Consider the following 22,357-nt stretch of genomic DNA (forward strand, 5'->3'; position numbering starts at 1 on the left):
TTCAATAATTGTTCACAATATTAATTTTTATTAAATTTTCTTATTAATACATTTTTATTTACTATTAATTTTATCATCGAAACTATTAGATGATTAATATGAATAGTTGAAATTCTTAAACTAGAAAATTATATAATATAATGTACCTAAATTTAAAACTACAACATAAAACCGTTTTGCAGAAAGTTATTTTTAATTTCAGCTTAATATACAAAGATTAAAAAAAAAAGGTTAAAATTATTAAGCACCCTTTCAATAAAAAAAATAGCCTAAAAATGTTTTCTATAGTTCAAAACATTTTGTTTTTGTGCGCAATAAAATTTTTAAGTTTCAATGTTTATTAAGTACATTTTATTAAATTTTTATTACGCATTGGAAACGAAAAAAAAGCAAAAAATTTTAAATTTGCATCGTAAATTAGAATTAATTTTAAAATTTTTAAGTATGTTTAATAATGGGAAATGTTACTACAACTATTTAGTAAGAAATTCTAAAAATATTTTCCAAATTTTAAAAAATAGTTCGAAATAATTGGGCACAGTTATAATTCTGGGAGTTTAGGCATCAAAGACTCATGAAAATATTTTTGAAGAATAAAGAAACTAATAATCATTGTAATTGTTTAACTTGATGGACAACCATTGAATTATGATAGACAACAAAATTGGTTAGATTAACAGGCAAAAAAATATTTCAGTTTCACATTGTAAATTACAATATTCACAACAATGCAAACCAGTTTGTAAACTCCCATAAAAGATTTTTAAAACCTAGTGTGATTTTTCTGAATTCTAATGAAGATTTTTTAATTTTTGGCTCTTCTTAAAGGTACACATTAAAAATTTTTTTTTTCTTTAAATTTCTTTACTAAAGGAGTTTTGTACAAGAGTTTACATCTTCTTGTTTATGTTGGTAATAGTTAACTAATAATTCTGATCACTTGATAATTGTTACTTAAAACTTTTATGAATTTAATAAATTATGTGTTCAATTTAAATAAACTTGTTTTTTAAATACTTGCTGAAAATATTGTAAGACCCTGAACGTATGATACTTTTGTTATGTTGTGGTTGTTGTATTATCAAATATTAATTATTAAAAATATATAAAAAATAAAATTAACCGCAGCACGTTCTGTTTGTAATTTAAATACGATTTTTAATCAGTCATCCACAGCTATTTCTATTTTAAAAGTGTTATAATTTTAAAACATTCTTTTTAAAATTTTATAAAATTTCACTTTGTTAAGATTTATTTAAGTTTTTTATTCTTCATTTTTAATATTTAAAACCAGCGTAGTACAATAAAAATTAAGATAATTTTACAATTTTTAATGTTATACGTTTCTATTTTCTAAGTACTTCAATTAACAATTTAATTTAGGAAATAAAAAATTTTCATCACACCAATTTTAATATTATTAATTAAATTTTTAGTAGCAGCTATGTATGTATGCTTGATTTAAATTTTTCTGTCGCACATAGAAATTTATTTCTAAAGATTTGTTTTAACAAAAAAGTTAATTTAAAATTTTTTTGAGCTTAAAATCATTTGTTTTTTACTTTGAATAAAAATTTAAACAATTTGCTATCATTTTAAAATATTTATATAATCATGATTTTGAAAAGTAGGTAAACAAATCTTACTTAAAATAAAAAACATTTCATTAAAGTTATCACATAAAAGAAATTTTTTTATTTATGCAATATAATATTTATATATTTATTATTATTATATTATTAATATATTTGCTGTAAAATTGTTTAATTATTTTACAAATATATTACTTATGATTACCACAATTTAGCATCGATTTTTTATTTTAAATAATAACTAATTGTAAAACTTAAAAATAATTACAGCACTTTGTATATAATGCCATATTAAATTATATAACAAAAAGAAATTTCATTTAAATTTTGAATTTGAATGGCATTAATAAGCGTTTGGAAATTATTTATTTATTTATTATTTTTAGTTGAATATGAAAAATTGCTTTTTAAAAGATTCAATCCAAAAATTTTAGGTTCATCTTTTAGAATTGTGAATTAAATATCAGAAAAAGGTGGGCTTAAAAATTTATAGTCTTTCCCAATTGTTTGTTGAAACTATGCCGTCGCCTATTTTTTGTGTTTTATTTTTTTATTTGCAAGTCAGCTTTTTTTTTTACAATTTCAAAATTTTATACATACATGTATTTATATATACTATAATAATTATGTATAATTTTAATCTTTTGCAAAATAAGTAAAATAAACGCTACTTCTATAGTTAACATGTAAAATATTATTGTTATCCTGTAATTATTTTTAATTTTAGAAATATTATTGATGAATATTAACTATAGATTCGCGTCCTTTACCGACACCAACCCATTTCACCGGTATACCTAATTCATTTTCAATGAACCTCACATACTCTTGTGCATTCTTTGGTAAATCACTGAATTTTCTCGTTTTAGCTGTTACTGATTCCCATCCAGGTAATGTTACATATTCAACTTCAATTTTTTCCAAGTCAGAAATTGAACCTGGAAAATGATCTAAAATTTTTCCATTCAATTTGTAACTGAAATTAAAAAAAAAATAATTTTTATGTGAATATAATTACATAATTTAAAATAATTTTGAGTACAAATGTATATAGTACATAAATATTGTTATATTATATTGTTACTCACGCGACACCAATGTTAATTTCTTTCAATGTATCAAGAATGTCCAACTTTGTTAAAGCGATCGATGTGTATCCATTTACAAGTGATGTATACTTTAAAAGTGCAAGATCTAACCAGCCGCAACGCCGTTTTCTTTTTGTGGTAACACCAAATTCAGCACCTTTTGTTTGAAGCAAATCACCTATTTCCTAAAATGTTTAATATTAATTTACAAATTGTTATACTAGATGTTTTTTTTGGCAAAGCTATTATGTATTATTATAAAATTTAAAATACTATATTGCTTAAAATAATAAAATAATTTTATGAATTGCTATTGATACATACATTTAGTTGTTCAGTGGGGAATGGACCATCGCCTACGCGTGTAGTATAAGCTTTAACAACACCAATAACCTCTCCAATAGCTTGTGGTGGCAATCCTAAACCAGTTAAAACCCCACCGATGCTGCAATTACTGCTTGTTACATATGGATATGTGCCAAAATCAATATCTAACATAGCTGCATTTGCACCTTCCACAAGTACAGTTTTGTCCTGTCGTAATGCTGTGTGCAAGAAACATATAGTATCCTTAACAAATGGACGTAATTTTTCAGCATAGTCTTTGTATCTGTTGGACAAAATTAATTATATTAGTGTATGAAATTATACGAGTATATTATATTATTAGGTATGCTAAGCATAGCTTTGCAAAAATTATACATAATTTTTAATTAACACAAACCTTTGCAATTCCGCCTCTTCATCAATTTCGATACCAGGAAATAGCCTCTTATAATTTGCAACAAGTGACCTGAATCTATATCATGGAAAAAAAACAATACATAACTATACAATTTTTCTTCAAATAAAAAAATAAAATTATTTCATACTTTTCTTCAAATAAATTAAAATCACCCAAAAGTTCTCCAACACGAATTCCATTTCTTGAAGCTTTACTTGAATATGCTGGACCGATACCTTTTTTTGTTGTACCTAATGATTTTTTGCCTTTTTCTGCTTCTTGAAGTCCATCAACTTGTTGATGAAAATCAAAAACTAAATGAGCACGATCTGATATCAATAAACGATTTTCCCATTTGGCAAGGCCTTTAGCTTCATTTTTAGCTATTTCATCGAATAAACCTGGTAAATGTATGACAACTCCGTTACCTGCAAAATAAAAAAATAAAATTCGTGAATTAAAATTTTTTTTTCTATTTTTTTTTTTTAATTAGTGAGATTCAATTTATTAGTTATTAAACGAAAATTTTGTAATCGATAAGCTTATGTATATTCGATTAGTGGGGTGACGATTTGGTATTGCGTATGCATGGCAAATGGATTTTTTACGCAATGGCAGTATTTTTTAGCGTTTACGCAGTGGTATATAAATGACAAATTTTTCATTAAGCGCCCTGAAATTCTTTACACATCTTTTGACAAATTCGCATTCTTGTCACACGATATTTTCATTCGCCACATTTTTCATTGAATTCGCAAAACAAAATTCGCAATGCATAATAAGCCTATTAATGTCATTGGAAATTGGAGGATAGGTTGATTCTCATTATTTTATAAACTTTTATGGAAACTTTCAATTATTTTCTTTATTTTTATTCTAATTTTATATGAAATTCATTTTTTTCAAAGGGATATTTGCATAGTTTTTCATTGTCGGTTGGTTGTATGACAAAAAATGTTTTTTTTTGATTTGGTTTTTTCTTTTTGTTTATAGTTTATGTATAGATTTAATTATGTGATGGTTCAACTCTGTGACATGATTTTTTAATTTTATTTAATTTTATTTTAATATTTATGCTTTATTATTTGTTATTATTTGGTCTTGGTAAGCAGAATGGAGTGTAAAGAAAAATATTCAGTATTGCATGACAAGAAAAGATTTTCTTTTACTTTTTTTTTCCTATATACTTTTGAAAAACCTTGAAAATTAAATCAAAAAAAAAATTATAATTACGTATAGCATCGATTATGAAACCATAATGGTAATCTGAAGTAAGTAATAAAATTTGTACTTAACGTACCTCCTATTTTACTTATAATTTTTTAATGAGCAATGAAAGGATTAATTATAAATGAATTTGTCTATTAAAATTTTATGAAGAAAAATTCTTATATACAAGTTATATCCAAAAATTAATTATTTGAATTATTTGTTTTTTTATATGATTTTGACATTTTGACATCCTCTAACCTCTATTTTTGTGGATTAAATTAATGTTATATGACAGAAATAATAAAATCTTAAAATAATTTCTTTTATTTTTATTTTTTTTGAGAATAATTTTGCAGCGACATCCGTACCGTTTTAATATTAATGAAATTAAGTTCTGTTTAAATTATTTAAAGAATATAGGTGCAAGACACTTCTTTTAAAAGTTCTGGACTTGCCGTTTTCATTAATCGTACATTCGTTCATATTTATATGTGTTTATATGCAATATTCATATTATTTTATCAAATAAATCGGTATCAAATAAATCGAACAAACGTTATACAAACGTTATATAAGGTATCAAATAAATCGAATCTTATCCCAGAGCGATAATACGAGCACAATTATTTACAAAATTATTGTGCTCATCAAATAATTGCTTTAATTTGACTACAATTTATTACAGTAAAATTCTGTTACGTATTAATAAATTATAAAATTTTAAATGTACTTATTCAAAATTGAATCAGTAGAGCATTAAATAATTTTTAAAATCTTGATTTGGCAAATTCACAAAATATGAAATTTACTCAAGCATACAATTTATTAAAATATTATTATATAATTTAATTGTTTACAATATTATTAAAATTATGACAGCTATTAAATGAAAAGGCGGCAAGTCTTAAATAAAGTTTGCGTTCACAATTCAAATTATGATTAGGAAACAATTATTATATCATAAGACTTTAAATAAAATTTAGATAAATATTTGTTTTAATAACATTATTTCTTATCGTATACGAGAAAAAAAAATTAATTAGAAATTAAGAAAATATTATCTGAAATATATTATTTAAAAATTTTCTTAGAATATGATTTGAAATTTTGAGGATCAAAGTTACAGACCATGATATTTTCGATTTGAATCAATTAGAAGTGGCTTTTTTGTATATGTAATATATGTGTATCTATAAATGATATTGTAAACTACAAACAAAATGCTTAATGCATATTAGGGTAACAGTTGCGTTTATCGGACAACATGTTTTGGAATATCAAAGACGGCTACAATTCGTAAAAATGTTGTAAATTCAGGGTTATAACGTTTGTGACTTAATTTGATTCTCTCTTTATTCGAGATCGGCTTGGACTGATACAACTAGGATGTTCATTTGGAATAAATTTAATGTCCAAAACAGTTTTCAAATGAAATGAAGAAAATAAATAGTTTTTAATTTTTATAATTATTTCTATTTATGTATTTATTTTGTAATCGGATACATAAATTTTAAATACGCAAACATACATACAACTTATAAATATTTTACTAATATAATTTTAAAAACGTGGATCACCTGAAATTAGCAAAGTAAATAAACATACACAGACAATGACATTTTATTAATATGTACGTTTTTTTTTTTATTAACAATAGACGAATAGAAAAATGACGAATTCATTGAAATAATAATAGAAATTTTAATAGTGATGTTTTCGAAAATTCAAAGAAAGAACAAAAAAAATAAATCGTTTTTCGCATTTTTCAGCTTTAAGTTAAAGGAAAAAAAAAAGGAAAAATAGCGAAAAAAAAAAACAAATATCTGGATGGCGTTCAACAAACAAAAAATTATGTTTTGCTTCTAAATTATGTTTTGTATTTGTAGAAAGTGATATAAGAATTTAACGCTAACATTGACATACAAACACTACATGATGAAATCAATGTCAAATAAAAAAACAATATCAAGATCATTATTTAGATTTTTAATTTTATTTCAGTAAAGAACTTAAAAAAATTCATTCTAAATGTTCGTAAAGAAAATCTGAAAAGGGTATTTTGATATTTTTATATAATTTTTATTTTTTAAATGTTAAATAATAATTATGTGACATTTACACTTAAATATGAATTGTTAAATAGGTGTCAGTTATGTCAAAATGTTGTATTGTCAAGTATGATTTTGCAAATTATTAATCCCTCTTTATCACATATCCCTAATGAAATTAATGTACATACATACTTGACAAACTTAACAAACACAATAAACAACAAATTTATTAAATTTTCATATGAAAATAATAATATGTTATAAATTGTTGTAGCAGTACAAAATTTTGCTCTAATAAAATACCTTAATGTAGTAAATTAGAGTAAGCGTCTTAACTTTAATTCAATTACTAAATTTATCCCAAACATACGGAAAATATTTTATCATGTGATTGATTGTAAATCATGTGATTTGATTCGAATTTCAAATAAGCGCAAAATTTAATTTAAGTTAAAGAATTCTAGTAAGCATAATTTACAATGTAAACTTTATATCTAAACAATTTTATGTTACGATTATAATATGAAAAAAAAAATTCAATTTTAAATTAAGGAAAAACTTATTTTTATATAAAATTTCTGATAAAAATTTTTACGACAAAGTAATCAATTACAAGTTATTGAAAATAATGTTTATATTTAAAATTGTAAACTACCTTTGTCTATGAACTTTCACTTGCATTTATTTATATACTTACATACAAATAGAATTTTAGTTAATTTATTAGTTTCAATTCTTAGTAGAATTTTGTTAATGGCTTAAAATTAAACATATAAAATAAAATAAAACAAAATTAAAAAAAAATTATTTTGCCAATTTTTTTCTAAAAATAAAATTGAAGAAATTTCGTCAATCAATTTACAAAACATTTAAGAAACATTATTTTATATACCAAGTGTTACAACAATGTTTGTCAACTAAAAAAATACAATTTTATTTTAATTTATTGGTGTGTTCTTGCAATTAATCTGAATAAAACATGAGTAAGTATAATTGCAAAAATAAAAATTAAATAAAATTCAATGACGTAATTTGAAAACAATGACATTTGCATTTAACTGAAGTGACTCGCTAAACAAATTAATTTATTTAACCTTTTTTATTGATTTATGTGTAGAAGTTTTTAAAATACGGGAACGCTTTTTCTTTTTAAAAGATCTTCCTAATTCCGACCAGCAATTTTAGTCTTAAAAATAATGGAAAAATTAAGATCAAACTCAGGTTGAATAAAAAAGAAATTGGATTTTATTCCTAAATTTTGAGATGTTAGAAACTTTAATTTTTTTAGTACGTTTGCGGAGAGGAATTTGTAAAAAGATGTGCTCATATTTTTCCTGATTTTACAAAAGTTGTGTTCCATATGTTTAGTTGAAATTGATTTTGTTTTTATCTCTTTCATTTTTCATTTTTAAAACATAAATAAATGAATTTAAATTAAAAAAGGGCACTTAACCTTTCGATTGATTGACAAGCTAATGGGAATCCCCAAAAGCTTTACAGAACTCTAACAGGAGCAGCTGTTTTTTATTGATGCTAATGTAAAAATACTTATAAATCAGGGAAAATATTAAATATGCATATGCTTAAAAAGTTATTGACAATGTTAATATATATAATTTTTTGTTTGTTGTGATAAAATGAAAATGCGGCACTAGTTTCGAAAGGTGGAAACTATATTATAAGTAATCAATTATTTTACATTTTTTCAATAAAATTTTGATGACAGCTTACAATTAATTTTACGTAAAATTTTACTGTTTTTAATGGATTATAAAATTCTATTAAGCAATTGCATTCTTAAGAATTCATTCTTTGTGTCAATATTTGCTTGGCAATGCTATTATTCTGAGTACTTTGTAAAAGTACCTATTAATTAATAAGATTCCGAAATGTTGATTTATTTTTAACAACACTAATTGATTTATTCAAAAATGATTAACCTTTTAACAAAAATACTTCTTTTGCAGTAAAAATATTTTAAAAACCAGGGTTAATAATGACGAGTAAGTACAAAAAATTCTGTAATTTTACTATAGGATACCCTATATGTAATCTCAAAATTTCATTTTCTGCGTTTCAACTCTATTCCATACGACGTCCTGTTAGTCTTGGGACGTTTTCATATTATTTTTTTAAATATTATGGTCTATATTTCTTCCTTTATAACTTATAACTTATTTTTGAAACGCGAAATTTACCGTTATATAGAAACAACCGTTATATGAGCAGTCTTTCAACATGTGCCTGTACCAATTAATAATATTGTTAGCATTGTATAACACATTATTCTGAAACTGCTAAAAATATTTTTATAAAGTATGAAAATAAAATATGAAAGTATGGTTCATAAATCATAATTACAATATTATAACTAATTTCAAAATGCTAATGAACCATATGCAACAGTCAGCTGTTCTTGTATAACAATAACATATTTGCATAAAGCAGTATTAATACATACAATTATACATATGTTACAATTATAACAGTTTTGATCAATTTAATTCGTAATCGATTTCTCACGTGCTGCAAACGTAATTGATAGTAAATGTTAATCAATTGTTGAGCATTATTTTTTTTTATCAGTGAGGTTAACAGTTATTAATGGGTTATTTTTTAATATGTATATACATATACGTGTAAGAAATTGTATATTAATATCTGTATATTTAGAAATATATACAAATATTGTGTTCGTAAATGTAATGAAAATTTGTTAATCAAGAAATTTAATGCTTATTACTTATATGGCAACATAAATTGTTTCGAATTGTTATCAAGACATGAAAATTTTGTGGACACTTGTTTCAATACATCTGGTTTTTTCTAACATTGCTCTGGTACAAATTAGATTTTTATTTGTATGTAACTTTTAAAAATTTAATATTGTTTTATTTGTATACGAAGTTCAAAGACGTTTTCTATGTATTAGTCACTTTCTATTCATGTATTTTGATACGTACGTATGTATCATATAAGTATACATAATGTACATGCATATCTGTTCAAAATTTATGATTTCCGTGCATTTGTTTGTAAGCTGTTGTTTACTGCAATTTATGATTTTCGTGCTCTGCTGTTGTAAGCAAATCTTGGAAGTATATTATTTTATCCGTAAAAATAACTTAAATCATTACCAAGCACTTACATATATGAATTAAAAAATGCTTCATAATTATTGGAATGTTATTCTTTAATATTGCTGAAATAATAGTTTTTCGTGATATGAATTTGCAAAATATTTGCTTAAATTTAAAAAACGTAAGCAAAACTGAAGATTTAAAGTTTTCAAATAAACAATTTGGATATTAATTAAAATAATAATCAAAAATTTTAATTTTTAGAATTTCAAATGATAATTTGTGCATATTATACAAAATTTTTAAAGGGAAATTCCCTTTATTTTTGGTTATTTAAAAATATTTGATACAGTAGAGCCCATTTATTGTATTCTCATAAATTTAAATTATTCAATTCCTGAATTCAAAAAAAATTCACTAATAAGAAAATTACTCTAATTAAATTAAATTAAAAGAAGTGCCAAAATATGGTTGCCCTTAAAAATTAAATGGCTGGAAGATTATACGCGATATAAAAACACTTATGAGTCAGAAAGAAAAATTCGAGAAAATTAAAATGTTGTGTGGTTTAAATCAATTATGTAACAAGCACCGCGATTATAGAATAAATTAAAAAAAATCGATATGTAAGCTTTGTTCTATAAATGAAATTAGATGAATTAGAGAAGAAATTGAGTCTAAAACTCATACCACTGTTGGAGATGACTTTTTTTCTCTTACCTCTTCAAATCTTTATTAATTAAATTTAAAATTAATTTAATAAATTCAGCAAAAATACTTATGTAATTATTTCTTTCTTACCTATTACTGAAATACATTTTTCATTTATAATTCCACTAGGTAATAAATGAAAATCAAATTCTGTTCCATTTGCTACTACAGTGTGACCGGCGTTGTTACCTCCCTGGAAAATGCAATAAATTTTAATTTTAATATATATATACTTATTTATATATTAAATATAGATATACATATATTTTTGTTAAGATATAAATAAATTCATAAAGAGAATAAAAATATTTAAAGATATTAAAAAAAAAAGATTCGAGATAATTAAAATGTTGTGTGTTTCAAATCAATTACGTAATACATAAGTATTATATGATTTTGCATTTTGGTGACAGATACACATGCTTTTTATATTTGAATACATACATTTATACTTCATACTTATATTTATATATTTATAAATAAAAATATTATGGGAGCTGTCATAAAAACGGAAATTTTAATAAAAACGCCCGTTTTTATTTTACGTAAATATTATATTATTTTTAAATATTTTATTATAAAATTCATTCTATGTAAATAATATTAAGTATAAGTTTAAAAAAAAAAAACAAAAATGAAATAGAACTCTGACATTTGATTTAAAATACTCGTGTATTGCGAGCGCTGTAAGCGTTGCTTTTACGATTCACAAATACATAACGTAATTCTATTCCAAAGCGCACTCAAAGTACAGCAGCCCATGTAAAATTGTAGACGATAAAAGTTATAGGAGGAGTAGTTACGAACATTTTTTTCCGGTAGATGGCTTGACATTTCAATATAAAAAAAAAGTATCAAATCCCCAATATTTAAGTTTATAAATTAGTTTTCATGCTTGAAACACAAACTTGTTATACATTTACCAATTATAATTCAACAATTTTTAAATCGAGAATGAATTCTTTTAGAAAAATTTTTAGGCGTCTTTATTTACTGCTTTGTTTTGTAACACGTTCTTTTATTACCATCAAACTGCCATACACATTAAATTACATTATAAAATTCTTGATTGGGTGAGTTTCCTAGTTATAATGAAACATTGACATATTATTCTCACTGTAGTCCAATATATATATAGCTTGACATAAAATATGAGGCTATAAAAATAATTTTGTTCAGCTAAATAAATCAAACCCAAAATTCATAAATATTTAACATTCTTAATGTCTTGTTAACGATTCTAACACTTACTTTTCCAAAATTTCGATAGATTCGAATTTAAACATTTTAACATAGTACATATATGTACGTAAATTTTTGTTTGACATTTTTATGTTATTCATCAATAAAAAATAATAGTAAAAACACAAGTAATACAAAATATTTAATGATTTTAACATTAATTTTTGAAATTTTTCGAATTTTGATTAAATATGAATAACAGTTTTGATTCATAACAATAATATCGAAAAAAAAAAAATTATAATGAAAAAAAAAATGGTTTATGTCACGCAAATATTAATAAATATACAAAACCATCTAATCAAATTAGTATGCACACAAAGTTTACATACATACATTGTGAATGATTCAAAATATTTATATTTAACATTATCGAAATGTGAATAAAAAAAAAAAACCAAAAAGGCAATTCTGTTTTATTGCTTGAGTAATTTGTTACACAAAAGTACAAGAAGAAAGAACGGGGAAGAAATGAAAGACAAAATAATACTTTGTAATTAGAGTTGATCTTTAAAAACTAAAATAACTGACGAAGCAATATACGTACAGTGGAGTCTCTATACAAGGAAATCTGCGATTTTATTCAATACTTCAAATATTTTCATGTAAATCATATATTTTTTGCGAGTAATTGACATACACAATCAATGTCATCTTCAATTACGCCTATACCTTAAAATCTAAGAGTTCAACTACAAACAATTAATTTTGTTATGAATATTTGCGATCCAAGCATTTTCTACGTTTCAATTAACTATTAATAATTATTAATATTAAAATATTTTTGTTCGTTTTTACTAATTAATTTTCACTAATTAATTCTTTACTACAATTAACACTTATGGAATCTGCGTAAATTTTCATCTTAACCCTACTTACGTAAAATTCAGAAAAAGCTTATTTATTAATTTAATAAAAATATACAAGCGCACATGTACATATGTATGTACGGGGAGGATGTGATCCGCTTCCAAAATATCGTAAGTTAAAAACAGTTTAGTTTTCTTCAATATTTATTTCGCTTTTGTTTTAAGATGCAAACTTACATATAAACAATTGTGCTAATATATAGAAATTGATTCTATTTTTGAATCGGAGCACGTTTTTTAATACATTTGGTATTTAAAAAAAAAAACCATTTAAAATTTTGAAAATTTTTAAAATTTAGAAAAATATTTTAAGTGTTTTTTTTTCTGAGTAATCTGCAAGACAATGATCGTAAAAGTATAAATTTTTAACATGAGATGTCTGCCGCAAATTCCTTGTCGAAATAGATGCAATAATTTGATAATTATACGAGAACTGTCAAACAAGTATTTTTGAAAATGCAGCAATGTTATGACAGTATTCAAACTACAAATTTAATGCTAAATTGTGGTATTAATTTTAGTACTAAATCAACACTGCATGTAAAAAACAAAATGCTGGAAGATTTAGAAGAATTGTTAGACTAAGTTATGCATTGGTTTTGGTTTTCATTTTTTGAATTGAATAAAAAAATCAGACTGTGGCAGTAATTTAACAACCGCAAAAACTTTCGTTACTACAAGTAGAAACTTTGCGGTTTTCGCAGTCGTTTTTCATTGCTACTAAAAATGCTACTATTGCTACTAATGCTAAGTTCTAAATTAGAAATGCAAATTTAAACTGCATTTCCAAAAGTACCTAATTTTTGCTTTTATAAATAAATTGTTGTTCTTCTTGTATTTTTTTAATAAAATTTAAATTTAGTACCAGTAGCATTTTGTTTTTTTTTTTAATATAGCCCAAAATTTTACTTTAAAATTGTCACACATTATCATTTTCTCAATTTTCAAATGATTGCAAAAAATTTTTTTTCATATATTTGATTTTTTTTATTAAATTTCAAGGGCAGGGAAAACTTTTTCACTATAGATATAAAAGAGATAAATATTTAATTTTCAAATGCTAAAAGTGACCTTGGTTTTGACCTTATGTTTTCATATAGATATGTATATATGTACGAGTATGTATATGCACGAAGTATAAAAAAACAAAATTTAAATAAAAAATATAGAAAACTATTTTCTCTAATTTTTTATTTATTTTATTTTGCATCTAAATCAATTTCATCTTTATTAACCAGTATTTATCTTAGGATTATCATAATTTTTGATGTTGTGATTGAGTAATATTACCGAATTTTTGTAAATATTTTGATTTTCAGGTAAATTTACAAATGTTTGATGTAGAATTGGTTTGTGCAGAATTTCAATTGATTTTGATTATGTTAAACTGCATAAAAGCATTTTATAAAATTTCAATTTCTTTAAATATTTACAAATGACAAATTAAGATTTTATTGAAAATTTGAAAAAAAAAAGCAAATTTGTAATTTTTTTAAATTTATGTAAGGGAAGAATTTAACACTTAAACTGCTAAGCATATTGAAAAAATTATTTATTTTTGCTGGTTTTTTTTAATCGAATTGAATTTTGTGAATGTTGTGGAACACTGTAAGCTACCTTTAATTTTGCACAAACAATTGCATGTTTTATATATTTATTAAATTCCAATATAACAAAATTCAGTGTAAAAATCATAAAATATGGAATCATAAAAGATTTATGTAGTAAATGAATGTCAAATTTTAGGTACGTACCATAAAATTATTTGAAAACAGAATAAATTTTTGATTTGCAGTGTGTCTATTTATTACCTTAAAGTTTTAAAATTTTTTTTATAATAACAGTAAATTATATATTACGAGTGTAATAAATAGAGGTATATAGAAAACCGTACTGAGATTTAAATATATAATGGGTGATTTTTTAAAAATTAAATTTTTAAATTTAAGAAAAATTTATACATTTTCATATTCGCAATTTTTATTAAAATAGAAATTAATATTTATTGACACACTTAAAAGATTTTAAATCATTCACTCGTTTATTTTCTTTGGTAAAATTTGTCTGGGAATATTAATTAATTGTCCAACATGTTTATTCAAAGCTGCAATCGAAGTTAGATACTCAATAAAATCCAGATATTTCATATACTCTAGAAAAAAAATATTCAATAAATATCATATTCCAGGATTTCGAAGATAACACGTTCTCTGTCCCAATACAAAAAAGCAAAATTGGCCGACAGGGTTTTTTGAATAATTTGTTTTTTTTTGTAGTCATAGGATGGCTTTAGTAATAATAATAATTTAAAAAAAAAAAAACGGATGTAGGGTATTTCTACCTGAAACACATATGGTCCATATATAATAAATTGTGATTTCTGCGCAAAATAAAAATATTTTTTTGTATGTTCCGGCGTTTTTTTTTTACTTTATTATCGTACCAGCACGTCCAGTGTAGAAACTGTACAGTTCCGTTACGTTCAGTCGAATAATTTGCTTTAGAAGTTTCATATACCCCCTGACGCACATATGGCTCAGGAACGTATCAGTGCTTATTAATCGCACGTTTCCTGAACCATATGTGGCTCAGCGGACAGGGGACGTGTTAAATCGACAGATCTGAAACGTGAAATTAAATAATTGTTTACTCAATACTATGGAATTAATCAATCAACTACTGAATATTATGGAATCAGTTGGCAACTGCAACGAATCAACTGTGGGGGGCCAAGAAAAAACAAAACTCGAAAAACCAAACCGAAAAAAAGCACCCTTTGCAAATTTTTTTAACTCTGACCCTAATATATGTATGTGCTGTTCTTGGCATCGTACAAATTTATTGAACTGCACAAAAGATTGTAAATTCAGGTTAAAAAGACTAAATTATAGACTCATTTTTTTTTGTTATATGTGCGTTCATAAATAATATTGAAATTTTATGGTACACTATACAAGGTAATTGGGTATATAGAACACAATAAGGAACTGTATCTACCCCCGGGTAGATTCAGAGTTAAAGATAAAACAAAAACAAAAATATTTTTCTCACTTTGTTTTCATATCTTTAAAATTTCTGTTTTATTTTTTTGCATTGTTATGAATTTCTTAAATTTTATACCATGATATTATTATTATTATTTTACAAAAATTTTTTTTTCAATTTTTATACTGTTGGCAAAAATCCAAAAATTTTATATTTTAAATAAACTAACAAAACAAATATATTTATGTAAACATATATGTATGCATGTAAATATATATATAATATAAATGTATGTTGACTTATACGTATACTGATGCGAAGTTTTACTTAAAAAATTTACGTCGAAACCGTATTTAAAAAAAATAAAAAAAAATAATAAAAAAAAAAAATAGTTACGTAAAAGTCAGAGCTATTTGATCTTTCGCTATCTTCTCTATTCAAAAATATTCTCTTTCAGTAAGAATTTTAAAGTAAGAAGTTAATTTTTTTATTTTTACTCTCTTATTCTTTCTAAGAAGATTAGATAAGATTTGTTTGTTAAAGTGAAAAAAATATTTTCGAGTTTTTCATCAGCAATGTACGAGTATACGTCATGTTCATGTCATCTTCAAAATTATTTTCATCATCATTAAATTTAAAAAAAAAAAATTTTTTTTTTGAATAAAAATTTTAAAAAATTCAATTGTTTGATTCAAAATATTACTTATGGAACTTCTGCTTGTGAAAAGCTAAAGATTTGTTTTCGTTAATTATTGAATCCGGTATGTATTTGGAAATTTAATTTGTTTTTATTGAATGTTGTCAAAACAAAATATCAAGCAAATACGAGATCAACTTGAGACAATTTAAATTTAATTTACTGTTTACATACATATGTATGTATGCATGTATGTATGTATAAGATAAAATATGACATTGTCTGATAAAAATAAAAGAAATTATTTTCTTGACGAACTTTTGCTATGGTTATAATTTTCGTATAGTAAAATTAATAAATTTTGACGTAAGGCCCTGACGTATGGCCTGATCGCCATTAGATAATTTAAGTTTCATACATATGTATACCTATAAAAAATCACTAGATTTTAGGATTAACTAGGATTTAATTCCAGATTCTGTCGCACTTATGTGAATAGTACCTAAAATTCATTGACCAAACATATTAGATTCACTTAAGTATAAATTAAAGTTTACTTAGAGAAATATTGAAAATTTTGTTAATTAATATTTTCAAGAAATTTATGTATTTATTATTGTTTAAAAAAATAAAATAAAATTAAATATTGGTAGATCAACACAAAAAAAAAAAAAAATTAAATTAAATTAAATTAATATAAAAAAGTGTGTTGTTTGAATATTTATTAAATTTATTTATTTACTCAGTTGATAGCATTTTAAAATTTTGCTATAGCTACTCATATTTATTGTCATTTTGACTTTAATGAGATGATCGTGAAAAATTTTATTTTTACGGAGAACACAGTCTTTTAGGGTTTTCTTTTTACATATGTATTTGCGTACAATGATTTTTCGAAATTTAATTTCATCATCTCTGTCCTCTATGGTTAATTCAATTCAGAGCAGAAAGAATGTAAAAATTTTAAGGTTGGAGCACATGTTAAATTGGTCGATATAAGTAAGATCAGTCTTCTGAAAAAGGGCAAGTAAAAAGGGCAATCCGGCACATATCATCTCAGATTTAAGCAAAAATATATAATTCGAGTTTAGTTGGCAAAAGTATTTCAATATAGAAACTTGATTGCTAATTGAAAATTATAATAAGCGCCTATAGGTAGGCATTTAATATTGAAATAACTTGCTAAATTTTTTAATAAAATGTTTTGAATAATTCTAAATTATTTAAAATTATAAAAATTGTTATTGTAAGACAATAGCAGCCAAAACTGTTATAATTATAGTTTTAATTAATTTTTATAAAATTTTAATTAAATTTCAATTTTAAAAACATTCATATAGGTACTTACACTTATTGCTATACTTATAGTAAATAATTTCATTACCAAAAATTGTATATTTATTTTAGAAAGAACCTATATTGCAAATTACATACATTATATATACATTATATATATTTAAAGTATAACAGAATTTTACAAATATACAGGCACTCATTATAAAATTTGATAACTCATATTATATAAATTTTTTTTGATGTTTTATTATTCATATCTATATTACCAAATAAATTTTCATATCAAAAAGATCAACTATAAACTCTAATTATTGCAAACAACGCAATTTATATAAGCATATAAGTATGACATAATTTTATAATTTCAACGATAATAAGTTTGGGTTAATCACTCAGATTTATAAGATAAAAATTTTGTTGTAAGCTCATCAAATTTCGATTCTACATTTTGTATCTAAACAACATATATATGTACTTTTTCATATCGTAGAGTATTAGATCTTGAAAAAATAAAATTAAAATAATTTTTTCATATGTAGTGTACTTGAGAAGTACGAATATTTTATGTAATTAAGATAATTTATAAAAATGAGCTTTGAAATTTGCCCGGTAAGATTAAATTATATTGAATAATGTCTCTTTACTTAAAAATTTCTAATTAATTATTTTATTAGGAAATTTAGTTAGATAAAGTTAGAAATAAAAGAAAAAAGTCTTTGTAAGTTCTTGTTGAGTCTTTGAAATATTTCTAATGAAAATTATGCATTTATTGGGATTTTGTTCTGCAATTTAAAACATAAACTGCATAATCTCAAAAAAAAAAACGTAAATGAGCTTTAAACTACTTATAAAAATGTTTTTACTTAATTCTATATTCTTAAGCTTTTTATTCTTACTTAAACTTAATTAATCTAATTTGTGGTTAATCAAAGATAATTAAGAAATGTAATGGAAATGTATTGTAAAAATACTAATTGTTCAAATTAAGGTAAATTAAAGGTAACATTATAAAAAATTTGAATAATTGAATAAAAGTAAAAATTAAATTAATTTTGAATGAGTTTTAGAAAATTATGAAAATGCAAAATATTTACTTTTTAATAGATAAAAAATTTATTCAATCATTAAATTTTGTGATATAATGTAGTGCATTCATAAGCTGTTTAGTTTCCTACAAGATCATGACAATTTTATAATTTCATAAACGCAGTATATGTAGCGGTATTATAGGAACAGCTGTGCTATATTTGTGTGCATAAACAAAATTTTGCCAGTCTAATTTGTTCATGAACATTATTAAATTCTTGCAATATAGAGAAATTAGTATGGAATACTCAATTAAAATCATATGAACTGTTTTGATTTTGTAGAATAGTTAAAAATGTATATTCATCAATTTATACTTTTGCAGTTTACAAACTCAATAATGCAATTCGCAGTTATTGTTTTGCATTATTTTGTTTATAAAAGTCTCTTCTATTTTAAATTTCTTTATCTATTTAATCGTTCAAATACAAAGTGACTTGTATTTTTGGTATTATAATTACAATACACAAATTAATTCATTTGTAATCTAAATTTTTATAAGAACTAAAATATTTCAGGTGTCTCATTTGATCTGTACGTACTTCATATGGGAAATATTCTTACAATATTATACCTAATTGATTTTAAAAATCCAAATAGATTTAAAGTTATGAATGAATAGTAAAATTCATAATAAGCAAATTTAGAAGTAATAAAATTATCAATATACTTAAGTAATATGAAATCAACTTCCTGATTAATGAACTTTTTTTGATGTTCGTTTTTGTTGTTGTGATTAAATCTACATATTGTAAAATACTATTTGTATAATATTTTATGATTCATATACTTAATACAATGTTTAATATAATTAATAAAAAAATTTTTAAATATAAATTGCGTAGAAACGAAATTAGAAAATCTAAAGCACGAGCATATGACATATATTATGTTAAATTTTGGTTTTTTTTTTTTTTTTTGAAAACTGATAGTGAGCCCAGTTAGTATGTATATATACACAAATGCAAAATTATGTAGATAATGTTTCGTAAAAGTACTCTAAAATACAACGATGATGCGGCATTTATTTATTTATTATTGAGTAGAAAAGTGTTAGGTAAATGATGGTTGTATATATGTATATAAATATGTGTATGTAGTAAAAATTAGCACGTGTGTTTAAATATTTATAAGTTAGTATTATTATGTATGTTATATTTAAGTTCCTATGTAACCGTTCAATTCAAGTTTAATATTTCCACGTTTTTTTTTTTGTAAAATTGAATGTTGATTTTGAAGATTTTTGCGTGTATGTAAATCCAGTAAACTAATATATTTAGCACTTATGCGACCGAAAAGCAGAATAGCAAATCTGTGCATTACATGCTTTATGAATTCTTGCCCGCCATATAAATAAGTCATTGAATAATGGTCGACTAATGTATCAGAACAATGGGAAACAAAAGCTAGAATATAAGATTTTGAATTTTCACTAATAAAAATTCTTAGTTTATATAACAAAAAAAAAATAATTAACAGTAAGTTATTAAAATACTTATTAAAAATTTAATTATATCAATTGAGCACCCGGATTCCTACATATCATATTTTAAGCTTATATAGCGAAGGTTTCAATTATGTTTCGCTTATAGTATTTTAATAGTACCAAGTCTGCAATATAAGTTCTTTATTAAAATATTACAGTAATATGATGTTTGTTTGCATCTGCTTGTTCCATTTGCAGATTTAGGCAACTTATTTCTTGAAAAATTTAACTAGGTAAGTAAGAATTTTAATAGTTCACAAGTTGTAATTAAAAATACTTTTCATGTGATACGGCAGTTAATCGAAATACTGCACCTATCACATAAGAAATAAACAGGATTCATCAATTTATTTTATTTCTTTATGTTGTACCAAGACTAAATTTTTCGCTAGAACTTTTTCTTGTTGGAGTATAGAGGTAGCTGGATATCTGTAGCCAAACCAGCAACAGCAAATTAAAATCGTTTCTCTATATATTTCAAGAAAGGACGAAAAATAATAGGTCATCTGGCCACTATGATTTTAACACGTTTTGTACTTGCGCTTAGACATAGAACAATTTATTTTCTACCACTAAGAATTGATTGAATTTTCGTTTTCATTGGTACAAAAGTACCAATGCATATACATATATAGGCTCCTATCCGCCTAAACTAATTTGGTGGAACATGTCTACAATTTTGAACATATTTTTGGAAAAAAATATATAAAAATTGTAATAAAAAAGATATTCAAACTCAATACTCAAATATTGCTTTTATTCATTTTAGATGCCTTTAGTTTTAATTAATAAAAGTATCTAAATACAAAAATTTCCGTAACATTATTTCATTGTGATTAATTTAAAAGATATGATGCAATCTAGGAATTTTTATTAAAATGAAATTATATCAATATATACGGTTATGGTTATTATACTTCTATTGAATTTTCACATTGACAATTTGGTTATTACACACGATTGTGTATAAATCAATGTTTACTAGTCGATAAAAACCATGTGATACTTAAGTATTTTTTTTACTGACTGTATTTTTTAATAATTTATGACGGAACTCAGAAATACACAGATATTTATGTACATACATGATGTATTTAATAATAAACTCACATTTTTCTTTTTTTTTGAATACAATTGTTCTCTTATTTATATCATAGGTTTTGTTTAGTATGTAATTAAAATAAATCATTGTGATTATATAAAAATCGCCTACACTCCTAAAATTGTTGAAAATTTGTTTATTTTTATAATATTGACGTACCTGACATCTGCAGACAATGTCTACATTAGATGCTAGCATATCAACCACCTTTCCTTTACCTTCATCTCCCCATTGTGCTCCTAGAACGACCGACACTTTAGCATTGTACATATTGAATCTTTTTTCTCGTAGAGCTTCGTAATGATTTCCGTTTACTATTTTTTCATCCGACATTTCTTTTGATTATATTTTATAAATTTTTATTTTCACAACTTCGATTATTATTTTTTTAACGAATTTTAGGTAGGTAGGTACACGAGGATTAATACGTAACCTTGAAATTTATCCTTTTTTTATTTTTAAAATTTTGTTTTAAAAAATTGACATTGAACACTATGAAAATTTTTTTTCAATAATATTGCTAACCTTATGAAATCCGCGAACGGACTGATTAAAAATAAATTTTAAAATTAAAAATAAATCCGGATAAAAAAATTTTTTGTACGAACCGAACGAGGATCACTTTAGCATTCAACAGAGCACAGAGCCGCGTATTTTCACAATTGTCAATTTGGCAGCTAAAATCAAAGTTCAATTGTTTGACATTTTCTCATGTCTATAATAATATTGATATGTCAGATTAGAGTCCACATTCCATCTAAAAAAAGAACACATGGTTGGCCAGGGATGGTGCATCCGTCGATGTTTAGGTTAATACTAAGTTATATATATACAAATTTTTGTAAAGGCTTTGTATTGCATAAATGAGATGAAATTTGAAACAATTCAAAATTTTAAAGAAAAATGTGGTAACTTTTAATTAAAATTCAAGAAATAGGCATCAAAAAATTTTGGCAATTAAAATATTTTAAAAGGGACCGGTCTATTTGTATCTCATTTCTATTTTTTCTGGTTTCTATCAAATAATACGCTAAACTTATAATAAACTGAAGCGTTTTTGGCAAAAATTTATAATTTTTGAAAATCAAGTGCATTTTTAATAAACAAATATGCCAGTGCATGAAAGGAGTTCTTAACTAAATGTTGACTTATTTTGAAACTGCTCAATTTTGTGCGCCCATACATATAAGCACATA

The 22,357-nt window shown here is 23.7% G+C and overlaps 1 protein-coding gene across 1 annotated transcript; it reads right to left on the reverse strand.

The window, feature by feature from the left end:
- Positions 1-8: 8 nt before the first annotated feature.
- LOC129607071 (adenylosuccinate synthetase) lies at positions 9-21,813 on the reverse strand. Its single transcript, XM_055517783.1, has 7 exons — positions 21,321-21,813; positions 10,549-10,651; positions 3,553-3,832; positions 3,405-3,479; positions 3,005-3,290; positions 2,681-2,865; positions 9-2,568 (listed from the first exon to the last, which is right to left on the reverse strand). The coding sequence occupies exons 1-7, from the start codon at positions 21,492-21,494 to the stop codon at positions 2,325-2,327; spliced, it is 1,347 nt and encodes a 448-aa protein (XP_055373758.1). The 5' UTR covers positions 21,495-21,813; the 3' UTR covers positions 9-2,324.
- Positions 21,814-22,357: the final 544 nt, after the last annotated feature.

This window comes from Condylostylus longicornis, unplaced genomic scaffold (genome assembly GCF_029603195.1).
Source record: "Condylostylus longicornis isolate FDR11 unplaced genomic scaffold, ASM2960319v2 ptg000026l, whole genome shotgun sequence".
In the NCBI taxonomy this organism is placed as follows: Eukaryota; Metazoa; Arthropoda; class Insecta; order Diptera; family Dolichopodidae; genus Condylostylus; species Condylostylus longicornis.